Source organism: Mobula hypostoma, chromosome 12 (genome assembly GCF_963921235.1).
Source record: "Mobula hypostoma chromosome 12, sMobHyp1.1, whole genome shotgun sequence".
In the NCBI taxonomy this organism is placed as follows: domain Eukaryota; kingdom Metazoa; phylum Chordata; class Chondrichthyes; order Myliobatiformes; family Myliobatidae; genus Mobula; species Mobula hypostoma.
Window position 1 is genome coordinate 43,485,338 of NC_086108.1, and position 20,534 is coordinate 43,505,871.

Genomic DNA, 20,534 nt, shown 5'->3' on the forward strand with positions numbered 1-20,534 from the left:
GCAGGGGCGGGGGGGAGGGATGGTTAGACTACAAGGAGTGATTGAGTCACCTGGGACTGTACTCGCTGGATTTCAGAAGGATGAAAGGAGACCTTAGAGAAACATATAAAATTATGAAAGGGATATTTAAGATAGAGGCAGGAAAGTTGTTTCCACTAGTAGGTGAGATTAGAACTAGGGGACATAGTCTCAAGATTTGCGGGTGTAAATTTAGGTTGGAGATGAGGAGGAATTGCATTTCCCAAAGAGTGGTGAATCTGTGGAATTCTCTGCCCAGTGAAGCAGTGGAGACTAACCCAATAAATATATTTAAGACAAGGTTGGATAGATTTTTGCATAGTAGGGGAATTGAGGGTTAGGTGGGAAAAGGCAGGTAGGTGGAAATGAGTCCTTGGTCAGATCAGCCATGATCTTATTGAGATGGCCCAGATGGCCTAATCCTGCTTCTATTTCTTAGGTTCCTATGTTCTTGTGTTTCTTATTCAACATGAGATGTTTCTGTTACCGTTACTGAAACCATTATAAAAATGGAGGAATATAAATTCAATACAAGGTACATCAATATGTTTTCATTTCCAGCATGAACAGGGAGCTGGAATTTAAAAAAAAAATATGCTTTGTTTTTAGCTGAAAACTGTGTGGGTAAAGCCTAAAGAGAATTTTCCCTCTATCCTTGTCTTCTTAACCACTTGGAATAACTAATTTCCTACACTCAATGTTGTTCTGTACACAATGATTCAATTTGGATATTCTACACGTCTGTTTTTTTTATTGCAATGTATGCCATGGCAGGTTTTCTAAGGCAGGGGTCCCCACCCTTTTTTGCAACGCAGACTGGTTTCTTATTGACAATATTCTTGCGGACCGGGGGGGGGGGCCAACGGACAAGAGTAACAGTCAAATACGTTGTGTTTACCCCGAGGTAGACTACAGTGACCATGACGCCTTGCGCGGGCACTAGAATGCATGTGTGTACGTGCCGATTTTTTCCTACAAATCATTTTTGGCAATTCTGTTCGGGGGGGTGCTGGGGGGGGTGTTAATCACGACTGGAATATAGGTGATAAGTGGCTAATACACTCAGTTTTGTTTCTAAAGGGGTTTATCTAATGAATTTAATATTAAACACACAGCGCATATTTTCCTCGCATGAATATAGTGATAAGTCAATTATCAGGGGAGGACAGGGGAGCTTGAAGTAAGTGTTAAACGAACTTCCAGTATAAGTGTTAGAGGCAGGTTCAATGTTATCATTTAAAGAAAAATTGGATAGGTATATGGACAGGAAAGGAATGGAGGGTTATGGGCTGAGTGCAGGTCGGTGGGACTAGGTGAGAGTAGCGTTCGGCATGGACTAGAAGGGCCGAGATCACCTGTTTCCGTGCCGTAATTGTTATATGGTTATATAAGTCACTTATAAGTTAATAGCATCATAACATTTTAAGTAACATTTGGATGTTAAGCACATATTTTCCCCGTATGAACATATAAAATCATTGCAACACACCAATATCACTGAATCAGTGGGAGCCCTGGGTTTGTTTTCCTGCAACAAGGTGGTCCTATCGAGGGGTGATGGGAGACAGCAATACTCGAATGGGGTTCTTTATGTCCAGTCTATTCCGCAATTTAGTTTTCGTTGCATTCATTGCAGAGATATGTTGGAAATGGTAGCAACGTTTTCAGTGCTTTTGTGGCTATCTCAGGATATTTAGCCTTGACTTTGGTCCAGAATGCCGGCAGAGATGTAATGTCAAACATACTTTCAGTCCGCCGTCACTTGCAAGCTCAAGGAGTTGATCTCCTTGATGCACGGGTAATGACCTCGCGTGCGTTCAAGCTCAACAGTGGGCGTGACAGGGAATGAGGAAAGGTGCAGCTGACTCATATTGCCAGATCATATTGTTTCCTCGCGGGACGGTAGCACATGCTTTGCGGCCCGGTACCTGGGGACCGTTGTTGTGGTGCCTTCACCTAATGTTCAGAGAAAGTTGTGGTCTGCAAAAAAACTGCATTGTAATGCTTATTGCACAGTTTTGACCAGCTCTGAAAGGGGAAATCACTTGAATCTCATCAAAGAACTTGCAATGGCTTTCTTGACTTCCCAATGATTATAAAACATTTTAGGGCGAAGTAAGTTTCAGAAGTCACTGTTTACAATTGTCACTGTTGTAAAATGAAAACATGGCTGTCAGGATAAAGTCCATAGTCAACTGTGCGATAATTAATTATACAAGTTTACTTCTAAGTCACTATGATAAGCTATTGGTTCATCATACTTTAAGAATTCTAGTTACTACTGTATATCTCAAGCTGAAATTAGGGTTTTGAAAATTCTAATTCTATTTAATGAATTGATTTTTCACTTTGCACATTATTTTGAAAATTGTGAAACATCCATTATTTTTAGAAAATGCATTAAGTCACAAAATATTTTTGTTTGTTTTTACTATTCTAATTCAAGCCAGTTTCATTGTGTGGACATGTTTTAACAGGGTCAATTATTCAAGTACTGGCCAAGGATCAATGTCACCTCTAAAATCATCGAAGATCTCAATTACTTCTGCAAGTCCACGAAGAATATGCAGAAATCCTTTGCCTGCAAACAGTAATAACAAAAGGTGAAGTTTTTGCATATTTTAAAAAAGATAATGTTTAAGAACAATCTCGTGCTTTAATTACGTAAACACACCAGCTAAAGAAATTTTATTTTCCCTTTATTCTAAACATCTAAATGTACTTCCTGTCTAAGGAGATTCTTTAAAAAATATATATATATGTATGTAAAATGTTTAGTTAAGTGTGGAATATAGTATACCACTGGATTATTCAAACTGAGAAAATAAGATTAAACTGCATAAAGATTTCAGTTTCAATTGCTGGTCTTGCAGTGCACCCAGGCATTAGCTAGTGTTACTCAGGCCTGAAAGGGTAATGAAAAAAAGATTTGGGAAGCCAGAAAATTTCCTCTGTTGTCAAATATCTCAGTGTATACCAGATGAGGATACTGATTTGGGCAGGAGTTCAAATGACATGTTGACTCCACCTTATCAAAACTCATATAATGTGACTAATAGGCACAGGTACCAAGAATGCTTGCATATATATATTTTTTGAAAAATGATGTGGGCACGTGGCCAAGTGGTTAAGACATTGGACTGGCTACCTGAAGGTCGGGAGTTCGAGCCCCTGCCAAGGGAACGTGTTGTGTCCTTGAGCAAGGCACTTAATCACACATTGCTCTGTGACGACACTGGTGCCAAGCTGTATGGGTCCTAATGCCCTTCCCTTGGACAGCATTGGTGTCCTGGAGAGGGGAGACTTGCAGCATGGGCAACTGCTGGTCTTCCATACAACCTTGCCCAGGCCTGCACCCTGGAGAGTGAAGACTTTCCAGGCACAGATCCATGGTCTCACAAGACTAACGGATGTCTGTACTGGTACTTTTATTGTTTGAAAGTGGTGTGATTAAACTTGTACATCAAAATATATAGCTGTAATATTTTTGTGGGTAAAAACTTGCTTTCTCTTATCCATGAGACAGAGGAATTGCTGAAAAGAAATTAGATGATCAGTTTTTGACCCTGCCTCTGCAGAGACCTCCAGTGGTCTGGTTCTCTCTCTTGCAATCTATTACATAAGTATAGCTACATATAAAAAAAATACAAAAAAACTCAATCACATAAAAAAAAATTCCTTAAACTGCTGCTAAAAATTGTTCATGAATCCCATTTATTGAATCAATTCTGGGTAATGATCTGTATTTCATCTTTTTCGAGGCTTGTTTATGGAAGGGTTAGATGTTTAGTTTAATGTTTTAAAGAAACTTCGGATTTATGCAAGCAAATAATGGTAATCTTCCAAGCCCTCAGGATCATTTTGCTTTTTTAAAGATTGGTTAAGATTTGGGTGTTTTTCTGTAGTCATCACTTTTTTTTAAACAACATATTGTAGCTTTAGTTATTCCATTGATTCAAGTGCAATGTTTGTTCATCTTAGTATTTGTTGATCTGCAAAGCAAAAATGAATCATTCTTTTTGGGCAGCATGAAAGAAACTTGTAAAATTGGAGGGAAAAAACAAATTAAGATGTGGTTTTAAATTTCTAAATGTCTATTTTCCTCTCAATACAATGCAAGAATACATGAATAGCCATCTTTGCCTTCTTTTGAGAATATAGTAAGAGTTGTCATCATGTAGCAGTTAAAATGGTAAGATTTAACAGCTAAGAATATATTTGCCACTTGGTTATACTGGCTTTAAAGTTGAATACGTTTTATATAAACAGTCTTTGCACTTGAAAAATATAATTGGTAACTTTTCTGTGTGTATTTTTTTTTCATGTACATTATGTCGTGTTTCCCATTTGTCTGTTTCCCATTCAGCTTCTCCATAAACTCCAGGCTAGGCAGTTCACTAGGAAATCTGTATGCTGCCCCTGATGAACCTGACAACATAATGACATCAACTCCTAGGTCAAGTTTTACAGCTGGTTATTCCTCCAACCAGCCTTGTAACAACTCGCAGCTTCCTGCGAGATTTTACCAAGAACTGAACAACAACTACTACAGCAAATGCAACAGTGGTACTACTTGCAGTATCCCCATCAATACTTGTTCCCGTCCGAAGGATGATTACAACTGTAGAAATACCTTTGGTGGCCTCAGTCCCGGCACCATGCGATACCTAAGTCGTTCACACCCTGTAAGTTTAAGTTTATGTCCTCTCGTGCTTTATAAGCTGTCATAAAGGGTGCTTATATTTTTTTTTAAATGGGATCTTATGTTGAGTGGCTAAAAATGTGCTCTGCTTTGAATTGTAGCTTCATTGATTAAAAATGAGTAAAAGGCTTGTAAGAAGTATGTTTATCAGGATTGTTTATCTTTCCTTTGACAAGGTTCCACACGGAAGGTTAGTTAGGAAGGTTCAATCATTAGGTATTAATATTGAAGTAGTGAAATGGATTCAGCAGTGGCTGGATGGGAGACGCCAGAGAGTAGTGGTGGATAACTGTTTGTCAGATTGGAGGACGGTGTCTAGTGGTGTGCCTCAGGGATCTGTACTGGGTCCAATGTTGTTTGTCGTATATATTAATGATCTGGATGATGGTGTGGTAAATTGGATTAGTAAGTATGCAGATGATACTAAGATAGGTGGAATTGTGGATAATGAAATAGGTTTTCAAAGCTTGCAGAGAGATTTAGACCACTTAGAAGAGTGGGCTTGAAAGATGGCAGATGGAGTTTAATGCTAATAAATGTGAGGTGCTACATTTTGGTAGAACTATTCAAAATAGGACATACGTGGTAAATGGTAGGGCATTGAAGAATTCAGTAGAACAGAGGGATCTAGGAATAATAGTGCATAGTTCCCTAAAGGTGGAATCTCATGTGGATAGGGTGGTGAAGAAAGCTTTTGGTATGCTGGCCTTTATAAATCAGAGCATTAAGTATAGGAGTTGGGATGTAATATTGAAATTGTATAAAGCATTGGTAAGGCCAAATTTGGAGTATTGTGTACAGTTCTGGTTACTGAATTATAGGAAAGATGTCAATAAAATTGAGAGAGTACAGAGGAGATTTACTAGAATGTTGCCTGGGTTTCATCTCCTAAGTTACAGAGAAAGGTTGAACAAGTTAGGTCTTTATTCTTTGGAGCATAGAAGGTTGAGGGGGGACTTGATAGAGGTATTTAAAATTATGAGGCGAATAGATAAAGTTGACATGGATAGGCTTTTTCCATTGAGAGTGGGGGAGATTCAAACAAGAGGACATGAGTTGAGAGTTAAAGGGCAAAAGTTTAGGGGTAACATGAGGGGGAACTTCTTTACTCAGAGAGTGGTAGCTGTGTGGAACGAGCTTCCAGCGGAAGTGGTTGAGGCAGGTTCGATGTTGTCATTTAAAGTTAAATTGGTTAGATATATGGACAGGAAAGGAATGGAGGGTTATGGGCTGAGTGCAGGTCGGTGGGACTTGGTGAGGTAAGAGTCGGCATGGACTAGAAGGGCCAAGATGGCCTGTTTCCATTCTGTAATTGTTATATGGTTATAGGATTCCCAGAGTTGTGGTAATAACCTGGTAACAACTGCAGAATTGGACTCCACTAGAATCCCACTGAAATCAAATGCATGGCTAAAACCTGATGTTAAGCCTCGTACAAATGTGAGGACCAGTGTCCTGAACTTTATTTAAAATTACCCCTGTATAACTATATTTTAGATGAACTGACAAAATTTACGAAAGTAAGTATAAAGAACAAATCATTTAAATTCTCCTGTTGTTTATTCTGCTCTATTATTGTACGGTCATTTTTTTTTCCAGGTCTTGTTTTTAATAAAAGGAAACTATAAAGCATTAAATTAAATTATCTTAAGAATTTGTAGGTAATATTAGCTTCCTTAGTTGTTTGTGTGTATCTAGCTCCAGACCTGCAATAGATAATTGCCTTTTCAGACTGCTCAAGCATGACAGTTGTAAGTGTACTAACCAGATGCAAATAACATTGCAGAGACCCACTCAATACAAGATTTTTTAAGAAGCTGCCATTAAATTGTCAATTTACCATATTTAGCTGTCTCCTGCAGATGAAGTTCTGATCAAAATAGGATGCTACTTGTATCCCAGAAAACTGTGGTTACCACTGCCACTTTGAAGGCAGTAACAAAATCTTGGATTAACCATTTCAATCAGATGAAATATTTTGATAAACAAATCAGCCACTCAACCATCTCCCACATTATGAAAAATTACTCCCAAGATTAAATGTATTACTCCAAATTATGCTGTAAGCAGTAGTTAACTACTGGATGTTATTTGTGTTTATGTTTGCGTCACGTTTTTCCCTTCCTTTTCCCTTTTTATTCTGTTCAACTTCACAGTAAATGTATGTGCTCTGATCTCCTTAAGGTATAATGACAATTACTTGACACTTGAGTTTATTTTTTATCATCATTTTTCAGCAGATTTTTTTTGCTGCAAACAAAATTCTACTGAATAAATTATCATATGGCATCTGATAATTTGGTAAACTGTGTGAGGCACATTGCTGTGCATGTATCTAGGAGTTAAAAATTTGGTGATTGGAAATGCATAATGGTATCTCTCCACATTTAGATCCTTGATCAGTCCTGATCTGCCCTAAAGTTTTTGCGTGATGTAATTATGCATCACCATGTATACGATTGTGAATACCTTGTATTATTCCAACTTTATTTGCATGCCTTTTTTTATGCTGGTTCAAAGCAAGTCACACACTCAAATCAGAAGCAGCGATAGCGCTTAATGTATAATCAAAATGTCAAAACATTTGATATTGATTATTAAAAAATCTGACATTGAACCACATCAGGTGATTGTTCTTGTCCATGGTTTGATCAAAGATTGTTTTGGGGAATATTTCAAGAGAAAATTAGTAAAGTTTAGGGAATTCCAGTGCTTATGACTTTGACAGCTGGAAGCACAGTCTGCATTGTTTGATCTGGAAATATTGTCTAGAATGTTCTTAAGAAGTATAGAATGAGGCACAAATCTTGTGGTTACAGCTCTTTTATTAGATGTTCATCATGGTACAGGTGGTCAAGCAGTGTCAGCTTGTAACAGCAAGTAAGGCAAGTGTGGGGGGGGGGGTGGAAGTAACAAAGGAACATGTCCTTATGCTGTCCCTATTGTACTGCAAACTGTTAGTTAGAATAGGAAATCTTCTGATAACAGCCTGTGAAAAGATATTGTCTGAGTTTCACTTCAGTTTCGCAAAGAAACTGTAGAACTATAGAGTCAAATATATTAAACATACTAAAGGTTACAGGTGACTAGATGATTATACAAACATAAAATAAGATTTGGTAATATTACCATATCAGCATAAAGCTGAAACAAAAAAAAAGATTGGGGTAGGACCATCCAGGCCACACACTTTTCTCACTGCTGTCATCAGGAAGAAGATACAGGAGCCTCAGGATGCACAGCACCAGGTTCAGGAACAGTTATTACCCCTCAACTATCAGGCTCTTGAACCAGAGGGGATAACTTAAGTTAACTTCATTCGTCCCATCATTGAACTATTCCCACAACATATTGACTCACTTTCAAGAACTCTTCATCTCATGTTCTTGAAGTTATTTATTTATTTATTATTTTTTCTTTTGTATTTACACAGTTTGTTGTCTTTTTGTACATTGGTCATTTGTCCATCCTGTTGGTTGCAATATTTCATTGATTCTATTGTGTTTCTTGGATTTGCTTTGTATACCTGCAAGAAAATGAATTTCAGGGTTGTATATGGTACTATATGTACTCTGATAAAAAAAACTTATTTGGAAAAAGTAAATAAGAATGAAACTAAGGTACATAAATTTAAGTACTGGGGAAAGTCAGACAAGAGTGAGCTATATGGAAGGGACATGGTACTGTTCAAGAGAAATGTATTCCATATAAAATGAAACTAGGCTAAACTAAGAAACAATGGATGAAAAAGGTGAAAAAGAATGATTGTAAGGAAAAACTCACACACAAAGTACAAAAGGGGTAAAGTTATAAATCAAATATGTGCTTAACACAGAAGAACCATGAAAAAACAAAATGAATAATACCCTATAACAAATAACAAACAATTAAGATTACTAAAAAGGAATGAACAGGATGAAATCACAAATTAATACCAAAATAGTGACCTAATGCATCATCGCTGCAATTTTCATTAGAGAACCTGACCACTGAAATACCAATAATAACATTCCTGCTGAATTTTTGTGCTGAGGTAGAAAGAAAATCAAACTAGTTTGTTCTTGGCCATGGCTTGTCATTATTGGAAGTGCTTATTATGGGAAGTAGTTGCTTCTGGCTTGGCTTGGGTAACTTCCCTCTATGCACACTTCTTGAAAGAAGTGGGAACTACTATCTTAGGAGCTACTAAGCAATATCCAAGAAAGGAATAACTCTGGTTAGGCTACATCTGAAGTATTGTGTACAGTCCTGGTCGCCCCACAATTGAAGGGATGTTGAGGCTTTGGAAAGGGTGCGGAAGAGTCTTACCAGGATGCTGCCTGGCTTAGAGGGCATAGATTCCCTATGCAAATAGGTATTATAGTCACATACCATGTGTCCACCTGTTACTCTTCATTTACTAATCAGAAATACAATTAAGATCAAAATTCCCAGTTTTCGCACATGGTAATCGCAAACTTACTGGATAATATAACTTCTCACATTGGATTTGTTACATTGTGAAGGAAGTTTTCACTAAGACAGAATTTGGTCTGGTCAGGTCAGGTCATGTCTAATTTATTTGTGCAAGTATATGAAATGTCTTTTTCATCGAACACCCCGCTTTCTGGTGTTATCTATCATTTGGATAGATACTAAGACTTCCTCTGACATTTGTTTTTATACTTGGTGTTGGAAGTTTTCTTATTACTAGAATGAATTTAGATGCTACCTTACCAATTTTAACGTTCCAGATTTACCTTTCTTGAAAGCTGGCCTGTTATGATGCAAGCTGGAAAATAAGACATGATTTGCCCCTCACAAAGCCATGCTGGCTCTCCCTAATTAGGCCATGGGTTTCCAAATGCTCAGATAGCCTACCCCTAAGAATTTTCTCCAGCACTTTCCCTACAACTGACGTGAGACTCACTGGTCTATAGTTTCTGGAATTTTCCCTTGTTCCCTTCTTAAGATGCAACATTAGCTACTCACCAGTCCTCCGGGATCTCGTTTCTCACCTCCCTTAATAATCTGAGGTAAATCCCATGAGGTCTGGGGACTTATCTACCTGAATACTTATTAGGAGACCCACCACTTCCTCCTCTGTGACCTCTAAACACTCTAATATTTTTATACACTTAGCACTGATCTCCTGGTCTTCCATGACCTTTTCCTTGGTAAAACTGAAGTAAAATACTCATTAAAACTCACTTGCATTCTCAGCATCCAAGCAAATGTTCCCCTCTTTATCCTTGAGGGGCCCTACCCTCTCCCTACTTATTTTCTTGCTCTTGATGTATGTAGAGAATTTCTTGGGATTCACCTTCATCCTACCTGCCAAGGACTTTTCCTGGCCACTGCTAGCTTTCCTACTTCACTTAGAGTTCTTTTCTGGCTTTTTAATCTTTGTGCTCCATTTGATCCTAACTTCTGAAACTTTACATACTTTTCCTTTCTCTTCTTGACTAAATTCATCACCTCCCTGGATATCCAAGTTTCTCTTACCTTTCCATCCTTCTAACAGGAACATACCTTCCTGTACTCTGTGCAATTGACCTTTAAACACCATCCACGTCTGATGCGGACTTGCCAGAAAAAAGGCGCTCCCAATTAACTCTTCTTAGTTACTGCTTAATGCTCTCATAATTTGCCCTACTACAATTTAAGACTCTCCTGCAAGGACCATACCTATCCTTATTTAGAGCTATCCTGAAAGGTAAGGAGCCTTGGTCACTGGTCCTTAACTGCTCCCCCACTAAAAGGTCAGTCACCTTTCCAGGCTCATTACCCAACACCAGGTCAAGTACAGCCCCTCCTCTCATTGGATCATCTACATATTGATTTAATAAACCCTCCTGAATAAATTTAACAAATTCTGCCCCATCTAAACTCCTTGCACTAAGAAGGTCCCAGTTTATATTAGGAAAGTTGAAATCCCTTATGTCAACAATCTATAATTTTTACACAATTCCTTAAACTGTTCACATATCTGTTCTTCAATGTCCTGGTGGCTATTGGGGTCTGCAGTAAAATCCCATCAGTTTGATGCATCCTTCCTATTCTTGAGTTCTACCCAAATGGTCTCGGTGTTTGAGCCCTCCACTTTTCTAAAACTTTGAAAATCTGGTACATCAATCATCCATTCTTGCCCTCTCTCTCAACCAAGTCTCAACACAACATCATAGTTCCATGTACTGATCTATGCTCTAACATCATCACCTTTACCCATAATACTCCTAGCATTTAAAATGCATCTACTTCAAACTATCCTCCCATTATACCCATCAAAGTTGCTGGTGAACGCAGCAGGCCAGGCAGCATCTCAACGAAGAGGTACAGTCGACGTTTCAGGCTGAGACCCTTCGTCAGGACTAACTGAAGGAAGAGTTAGTAAGAGATTTGAAAGTGGGAGGGGGAGGGGGAGATCCAAAATGATAGGAGAAAACAGGAGGGGGAGGGATGGAGCCAAGAGCTGGACAGGTGATTGGCAAAGGGGATATGAGAGGATCATGGGACAAGAGGCCCGGGGAGAAAGACAAGAGAGGGGAGAACCCAGAGAATGGGCATGGGGTATAGTCAGAGGGACATAAGGAGAAAAAGGAGAGAGAGAGAAAGAATGTGTGTATAAAAATAAATAATGGATGGGGTACAAGGGGGAGGTGGGGCATTAGCAGAAGTTAGAGAAGTCAATGTTCATGCCATCGGGTTGGAAGCTACCCAGACGGAATATAAGGTGTTGTTCCTCCAACCTGAGTGTGGCTTCATCTTTACAGTAGAGGAGGCCGTGGATAGACATGTCAGAATGGGAATGGGATGTGGAATTAAAATGTGTGGCCACTGGGAGATCCTGCTTTCTCTGGCGGACAGAGCGTAGGTGTTCAGCAAAATGATCTCCCAGTCTGCGTCAGGTCTCGCCAATATATAGAAGGCCACATCGGGAGCACCGGACGTGGTATATCACCCCAGCCGACTCACAGGTGAAGTGTCGCCTCACCTGGAAGGACTGTCTGGGGCCCTGAATGGTGGTAAGGGAGGAAGTGTAAGGCATGTGTAGCACTTATTTCGCTTACAAGGACCCTTGTGACTTTCCATACCTACACCTTTTGATTTGGAAAATAAGTGGACTCAAGGCAAGAATGATTTTACACTATTTATGGAGGGTGGTTTTGGAAAGTGAGTCTGTTCAAGGACAAAGTCAATGCCCTTGGGCCATCCTGGTGTGGGATAGAGATGTACAGGGATTGTGCATCCACAGTGAAAGTCATTTGTGACTAGGAACTGGAAACAATCGAAGTGGTGGAGAGCATCAGGTTTAAGTGAGAGAAGACTGAATAAAGAAAAGGGTAGGAAGGAACAAGTCCTGGCCCGAGGTGGGGGGGGGCGGTGTGGAATAACAAAGGATCTAGCAGGGTAATTTCCTCCGGAAAATTGGAGGAAATGTAATCAGACTGTGTCTGCGAGAGTGGCTGTGCAGGAAAGTTTCCAGAGGAAATGGTTGTTGACGCCCTGGGAAATGTGTATATACAGTAAATTCGGGTGTATAAGCTGACTCTCCCCCCCCCCCCCCATTTTCAAGGTTAGAAAAGTGACTTTTTCATGTTACCTTTGTATAAACCGACCCCTTTTGTAGAGGTTTTGGATCAGGGAGGGAAGTTTTGGATTAGGTTCCCAATGGTAAAGGATCCTCTGAAATGTAACCCCCATGAAACCATTTAGCACCCATCGTAATCTCATTAAAACATAACACAGGGTGGCGGGATCAGTACATGTACTCAGTATTGAGTTTGCGACCACCATGTACAAAAGATTAAAACAAATGCCATAAGATGCTGGCTTCAAGCTGAAGGTTGTTGATTTTGTTAAAGGAACAAATAATTCTGCAGCTGCTAAGAAGTTTAGTGTAAACAAGAAACAAGTGAGAGAGTGGAGAAAGGCAGAGGACACGCTGAGGGAAATGCCAAAGATGAAATGTGCAAACCGCGGGAAAACATGCCAGTGGCCAGAACTGGAAGAAAAAGTTTTAGAGTGGGTGAATCACCACCGATCATCTGGATATATTGTTACCAGAGAAATGATTCAAGTTGAAGCATTGAAATGGGCCGAAAAACACTGTGAGGTCTGCGAAAATTTCAAAGCTACGGGAAGTTGGTGCACCCGATTTATGAATAGACGTGATCTTGTGTTGAGACAAAAAACAAAGATTGCTCAGAAGTTGCCGAGCGACCTTGAGAATAAGATTACTGCCTTCCAATCGTTTGTAATCAAGCATTGAAAGACACATTCTTACCCGCTCTCACTGATTGGTAACATGGGCAAGACACCAATGTTCTTTGATTTTGCTGGCAACTGCACTGTCAATCAGAAAGGGGAGAAAACAGTCCTTGTCAAAACGACTGGACGTGAGAAGCAACATTTTACTGTCGTGTTAATGTGTATGGCTGATGGGACCAAACTACCACCAATGGTGATTTTTAAGAGGAAAACATTCCCAAATAAAGAAAAATTCCTATGGGGTATTGTTTACGTTCAAGAACGTGGCTGGATGGATGAAGCGGCTTGCTCTAAGTGGGTTAAAGAGGTGTGGCGTCATGTCCCGAAGGTTTCAGGAAGGAAAAGTCTGGGACATATTCAAAGCGCACTTGTCAGGTGAGATAAAAGCAGCGTTGAAAGCTGAAAATACGGACATTGCCGTCATCCCTGGTGGTTTGACGTCCGTGCTCCAGCCACTAGATGTGAGTTTAAACAAACCATTCAAAGAATTCATGCGCCGAAGAATGGGACGCAATTTTTGGAGAGTCAGATAATGAAGAGTGTGAGAGTTTCAAGCTCTGAACGTTTGACCACAACTGTGTGTACAAGTAAATTGAGAAACAATGTGTTTTGTAGATTTTTTTCTTTTGTGTAGATTTCTTAAGCATTTGTATTTTCTTTCGTATCTGACTCAAACAGCCAATAAATATGACCTGTCTTCCGTGTATTTGTTTTTCCAAGGTTGGCACCCTCTGTATAAGCCGACCCCTAATTTTAGGACCAAAATTTAGGGGCAAATTCTCGGCTTATACACCGGAATTTACAGTAAATCTGATATTTCAGAATGGGGCCATGGGCCAGATGGAGGTGGGCAGCTTGTCTCAGAAAATTCAGTTTCCAACAATCAGTATCACTTGGTCTCCACCCTATTACAGACATTCCTTTTCTCCTGCTGAAACGATATTGGCCTGAAACATAACTCTCCCGAAGAAGGGTCTCAGCCCAAAATATTGACTGTTTATTCATTTCCCTCGATGCTGCCCGACCTGCTGCATTCCTCCAGCATTTTGTATGTATTGCTTTGGACTTCCAGAATATGCAGACTTTCTCATGTTTAAAATGAACTGTTATTCTGTCTACAATGCATTTCCAGCATTTTTCAATTGGATTTCAAAGTTCCTGTATCTGAAGTATTTTACTTTCCAGTCTATATTGTGCTCTTTGCAGAGAATGAAGCAGAAAACATTTTTTTTTAAATTTAGTGTGCTGTTACTTGCAAGAAAGTAATAAGCTATTGCAAACCAGTTAAGACAGAGAGGAAAGATTCACTGGAGGATTTGAATTATAAGGAGAGACTGGATTGGCTGGAGCTTTATCCTTGGAGGCTGAGGGATGACCTTGTGGTAAATAAAATCATGAAGAACATGAGTTGAACGTTTATAATTATCTTCCTAGAGTAAGGGTATCTAAAAAGAGAGCATAGATTTAAGGTGAGATGATGTAAGAGACTTGAAGAACATGTTATTCACACAGGGTAGTGGATATGTGTGTAACGCTCAGTTATATTGGCTCGTACATGTCTAGGGGAAATCCCACCCAGCACCTGCCTCAATGCTTCCCACAGAGTCGGTTGCCACCCGAATCAATCCCAAACATCAATCATCAGCCAGCACACCCAGTACATTTTACCAAGTACACTTTATAGATATTACTAAATCTATGACATTAATATAAATTCAATACAGACAAGGAAATAATGAAAAAAAGGCGCCAAGACTTATCAAAGTCCAAGTCCTTTGTGTGCAACCGTTGGAGCTCAATCAATTCCTGATGACCACCCGGATCCTGTCGACTCACGGCTCGGGACCACCCGGAGTGATCTACTGGAGCCTTTCTGCACGTCCACTGTCCTCCCTGTCTCTCCTCCGACTCCCCCCAAAATCCCCCGCACGTCCACCGTCCTCTCCGACTCCCCGCCAAAAACCCCCGCATGTCCGCCATCCTCCCCGTCTCTCCTCTGACTCCCTGCCAAAAACCCCCGCACGTCCGCTGTCCTCTCCGACTCTCCTCCGACTCCCCGCCAAAAACCCCCGCACGTCCGCTGTCCTCCCCGTCTCTCCTCTGACTCCCCGCCAAAAACCCCCGCACATCCACCGTCCTCCTCATCTCTCCTCCGACTCCTCGTCTCTCCTCCAACTCCCCCCCAAAATCCCCCGCACGTCCACCGTCCTCCCCCTCTCTCCTCCGACTCCCCCCAAAAACCCCGTCCACCGTCCTCCACGTCTCTCCTCCGACTCTCCGTCAAAACCCTGTCCACCGTCCTCCCCATCTCTCCTCTGACTCCCCCCAAAAATCCCTGCACATCCACCGTCCTCTCCGACTCTCCTCCGACTCCCCGCCAAAAACCCCTGCACGTCCGCCGTCCTCTCCGACTCTCCTCCGACTCCCTGCCAAAAACCCCCACATGTCCGCTGTCCTCCCCGTCTCTCCTCCGACTCCCCGCCAAAAACCCCCGCATGTCCACCGTCCTCCCCGTCTCTCCTCCGACTCCCCGTCAAAACCCCGTCCACCGTCCTCCCCGGCTCTCCTCCGACTCCCCGTCAAAACCCCGTCCACCGTCCTCCTCGTCTCTCCTCCGACTCTCCGTCAAAACCCCGTCCACCGTCCTCCCCGTCTCTCCTCTGACTCCCCCCAAAAACCCCTGCACATCCACCGTCCTCTCCGACTCTCCTCCGACTCCCCGCCAAAAACCCCTGCACGTCCGCCGTCCTCTCCGACTCTCCTCCGACTCCACCATCCTCCTCGTCTCTCCTCTGACTCCCCCAAAACCCCCGCACGTCCGCCGTCCTCCCCGTCTCTCCTCCGGCTCCCCGCCAAAAACCCCGTCCCCAGTCATATGAGACAGCATTATCATCCAAAAAAAAAATGACACATGACCACACATTGGTTAATAGCACCCTGCTATCTGTATTAACCCAAGCAACTGTCTAGCTAGAGACTTTCTCAGCATTTAGCATAACAAAGAAGCATTCCCCAGTATAACATAACAAAGAAGCCATTTTAAATTTAACATACAAAAAAGAAAGACCCCGTACATGTGGAATGAGAAGTGGTAGAGGCAGGAACAATTACAGCATTTAAAAAATAGATTGGACATGTGTATGGATAGAAGAGTTTTAACAGGAAATCAGCCTAAAGGAGGCAAATTAGATAAGTTTAGTTAGACAACCTGGTCAACGTGAACAAGTAGGGCTAAAGGGCCAATTTCTATGCTGTAGGATTCTAAATGTTTGATGGATGTTTTGGAGGATGTATTACATTAATTGAAGAACAACACAACTCAGAGCTACCCAACTTTACGCCAGTTTTCAGCACTCGATCCAGACTCTGCAAGTCACAGCTCTTCAAGTACACTCAATATACCCTTTAAATGCAATAAATGTGAATATTTTTCTTCATTGCACCATCCCCTTAACCCGTCTACCAAGGACTAAATAAAAACCCAAGAGACCTAGATCTAGACCCCTCTACTTGTTTTTTTTTAAAAAAGCTCCTACCTATTTACTCTTCCTGGGCCTGTCAAAACATTTTGTATCTAAATTAAAAACTCCCTAGGCCATCTGCTTTTCAAAGTAAATGATCCAAATCACTGAACTCTTTCCTCATAGCCCACTCCAAAACAGTTACATTTTTTTCTGTAACGTGTTAACCAGAACCACTGCACTTAAAATTTTGTTTAAATAACATCACCTACAGCATAATGTCTTTGCTCATATGATCTGCGCCTCTGCTAACAAAGAAAACTGTGACTCTTTTGATTGGACTGCTTGTTTGCTGAATTCCACGTGGACAGCATTAAACCATTCTAGTTACCTACTCAAATTTAATTAAGTTTAGTCAATAGGACTTTCATTATATACATAATGAGTCTTTCTAAATGAAGGTTTATTACTAAGATTTAAAATTGATTCTAATAACTGTCTAACAAACATTAAAATAGTTGGCCTGTATTAGTTTGTTTATCCCCTCTTCTAAAATAACATAAAAGCAGCTAAATTAATTAGCTTCTCTTAATGGACCGTCTTAACCCACTCTTAATTTTCTTTCCTTTTTATTGTAAAAATATTGACTCCTTTCTAAGATGTGATTAAGTAATTGATACTAGTTTTCTATCCCTTCTCAACCACCTAATAGCTAATCAACTCCTGTGAGGCTGGATGTTGAGTTTTAATGTCTTATATCATGAACTTTGTCCAGCATCTGTTGTGGATATCCAGTAGAGAATATTGAAGGGACAAGGAACTTTTTCCAAGCCTTTCTGCTACTTCTCATCCCAATAATTCTATTTAAAGCACTGAAGCTAATTTGCAGCACCACTACCATTCAACCTGGCTGAGTGTTAGCAACTTAGGGTGGGGGTGGGGGGGGTCAATATTTTGAACTTTGACAGTTTTTTTGTTTGTATAATGGATTGGTGTTGTTGGGGTACTATTAAATGCTTTTAAATGTTTTTGTAACATTCAAAAGAAATGTAAATATTCTTAGCTGAGGTTTTATTTTTTCTCTTGCAGTCACTTCAGTCTGAATATGTTCAGTATTAAAGCATCACTACTCCGCTGAAAATGGAAAATGCTGTGATTGGAAAAAAGAAGGAAACTGAAGTGAAGACGAACCTCCTTGAGCTGGAAACTAGGGAACCTTTATTTAAATAATTTGTAAAGGACTAGTAATTGCTGCATTGAAATTGCAATACTTTGGAAATGACTTTTCATGACTACATCATGTATTGAGAGCTGATAAATCAGTATTGCTGAACTATAAGTTTCTAGTCAATGACCAATTCTCCATTTTGCTGTGCTGTCATAAACAGCAGTTTGACTAACGCATACTGACAGGTGAAACCTGGCAGCTGATTTAGCTGAAATTAGGCAATACCTTAGGTTCTTGTAAAACATCCTGCAAGATCCTAAATAAAAAGTTCAGCCTGGGAATATAATAACCCTCCAGTGCTTATGTTTATACAAATGAACCATTTAAAAGGTGCATTATAGCAAGTAACATGTAGAAGTTAATTCTGCACCTCTTCTACAGCCTTAAACAGCATCCCATAGTCGTAGTGATGGAGAGACTTGGTTTTGCAGTCTTAAAACATGAAAACCATTGAGTCCCAGTATTTGCTATCTCCTGCACTTCCCTATACTCACATTGCACATTATCCCCAGTTTTAGCCAAGCTGCTTAAGGGAGCACTTTTATGTCCGTGTGCTCCACCTTTTGATGGTAGAAGTAATGTATTTGTACGTGTGTCCATTGTCCAGATGACTGCAGCCTTCAGGCTATATCATTAAAACATAACAATCAGAGGTATTCAAATAGCAAGGAGGATGGGGTTTAGGATAAATCTGGACAAAAATTATATTGAGAGTTTAATTCATTATTTTTAGAAATGCACCAGAATAAAACAAACCATTGAACTGATTTCTATTAGGTTTGATTTAGCAACTTACTTTCTAAAGGAGCAAGCTGATAATACAACTCAGACTTTGAATTGTGCACTTATAAAAATCACAAGTGTGTAAATATACAGTTACAAATTTTTCATGTAAGGAACGTTAACTGAGATTTATATTTTTGTTCCAAGATCTGTTTTATAAATTTACTTTTTCATATTGATAGTTTGTATAAATATGTATATACAGTATATGGTATCTTAAATAAAAATATCATTTGCCCTGTACTTTCCTGATGTTCTAATGTAGTGGCATTTGTGTTTTAGTAAACATATCATTCAGGTAATGGTAATATAATTCAAAATTAATTTGTCCATTCTGGACTAAGTTTCAAAATATTAAAGCTTTTTGGACAGGTTATTTTTAAGTTATGCCCACATAGGGGGGAAAATTGATTTAGCTTGTACAAATAACAAGCGGTGAGACAATTTGGACAGACACAAAAATCAATTTGTTTTTTTTAAGATGGTCATTTGGGAGATTGGGTGGGGACAGGGTAAAACATTTGATGTCTAAAAGAGTTTTAAAATTATCTTGTAAATCAACTGGAGCAAATCCTTGTCTGTAGTGTTATTAATACAATAGAGCTAATCTAATATAATTGCAGTAAAATCATTGATTTGTTTGTTATAGTATACTAGCTCAAATTGTAATGTTTGCTGTTTAAAATGATGGTTGTATATTTCAACAAAATGTAGGCAGCAGAAATGTATTGTCAAAATTCTACCTCTTGAAAAGAGATTTGAAAAATAGAGCTTGAGGTTCTTGTATTTTCCATGCTCTATGAAGTTTTAAAATTTTTATGCTAATTTCTTAACCATAGGCCAGTATTTTTAAATACTCAATTAAAGTTCCATTTCAAATATTAAGATATTGTCTGTTTGATTTCACTGCTTTAATTCACACTATTCTTCTGGCAACTACAAAATTTCATGATATACAGTGTTTATAAAAAGTATTCATTGCCCCCCCCCCCCAGAAGTTTTCATGTTTTATTGTTTTACAGCTTTAAATCTGTGAATTTAATTTGGCTTTTCTGATGAACAGAAAAAGACTGTGTGTCAAAGTGAAAACAGATCTCTACAAAGTGATCTAAATTAATTACAAATATACAACAAAATAATTGATTGCGTAAGTATTCATCCCCTTTAATATGACACACCAAATCATCACTGGTGCAGCCAATTGGCTTTAGAAGTCACAACTGGCTAAATGAAGATCATCTGTGTGCAGTCAGTGTTTCAATTGATTATAGTAAAAATTGATTTAGCTTGTACAAATAACAAGCGGTGGAAGTGTCAAATGCTGTTGAGTCAGTATTCTAGCAAAAACTACAGAAAAAGGTTATTGGAAATGCACAAGTCAGGAGATGGATACAAGAAAATTTCCAAGTCACTAAATATCCCTTGGAGTTAAGTCAAATCAAGAAATAGAAAGAATATGGCACAGCTGTAAATATGCCTAGAGCAGGCCATCCTCAAAAACAGTAACGTGCAAGAAGGGAACTAGTGAGGGAGGTCACCAAGAGACAGTGATGTCCCTTGGGCAGTTGGCAACGAAAGGAGCAGTTACAAGCTTCAGTGGCTGAGACGGGAGGACTGTGCATGCAACAGTTGCCCAGGTGCTTCACCAGTCACAGCTTTATGGGAGAATGGCAAAGAGTAAACCACTGTTGAAAAAAATCTCTCATGAAATCTCAGCTAGAGTTTGCCAGAAGGCCTACGGGAGACTCAGAAGTCAGTTGAAAGAAGGTTCTATGTTCTGATGAAACCGAAGTTGGGCTTTTTGGCCATCAGACTAAGTGCTATGTTTGTCGTAAGACAAACTCCACATGTCATCAAAAACATTCCATCCCCACTGTGAAGCATGGTGGTGGCTGCATCGTGCTGTGTGGATGGCTTCACTGTAGTAGGCCCTGGAAAGCTTGTGAAGGTAGAGGGTAAAATGCAGGTGCCAAGGACCTTGGACACCTTCAAAGTGCCGATTGTGCAATCTCCAACTCCATCCTTGACCAACAATACCTCAAAGCTGGGATTTTACTTGCTGCTGCTGGAAGTCCTGCCTCCCCCTTCCCCC

At 39.9% G+C, this 20,534-nt stretch overlaps 1 protein-coding gene across 1 annotated transcript in view; it reads left to right on the top strand.

Annotated features, from left to right (window-relative positions):
• Nucleotides 1–19,308, top strand: part of LOC134354522 (dual specificity protein phosphatase CDC14A-like) — a 140,519-nt gene extending 121,211 nt beyond the window's left edge. Inside the window, exons 14-16 of the mRNA XM_063063444.1 lie at nt 2,496–2,621; nt 4,385–4,703; nt 17,521–19,308. Of these exons, the coding sequence (XP_062919514.1) occupies nt 2,496–2,621; nt 4,385–4,703; nt 17,521–17,550 (475 nt within the window). The 3' untranslated portion in view covers nt 17,551–19,308. The remainder of the gene's footprint in view (nt 1–2,495; nt 2,622–4,384; nt 4,704–17,520) is intronic.
• Nucleotides 19,309–20,534: the final 1,226 nt, after the last annotated feature.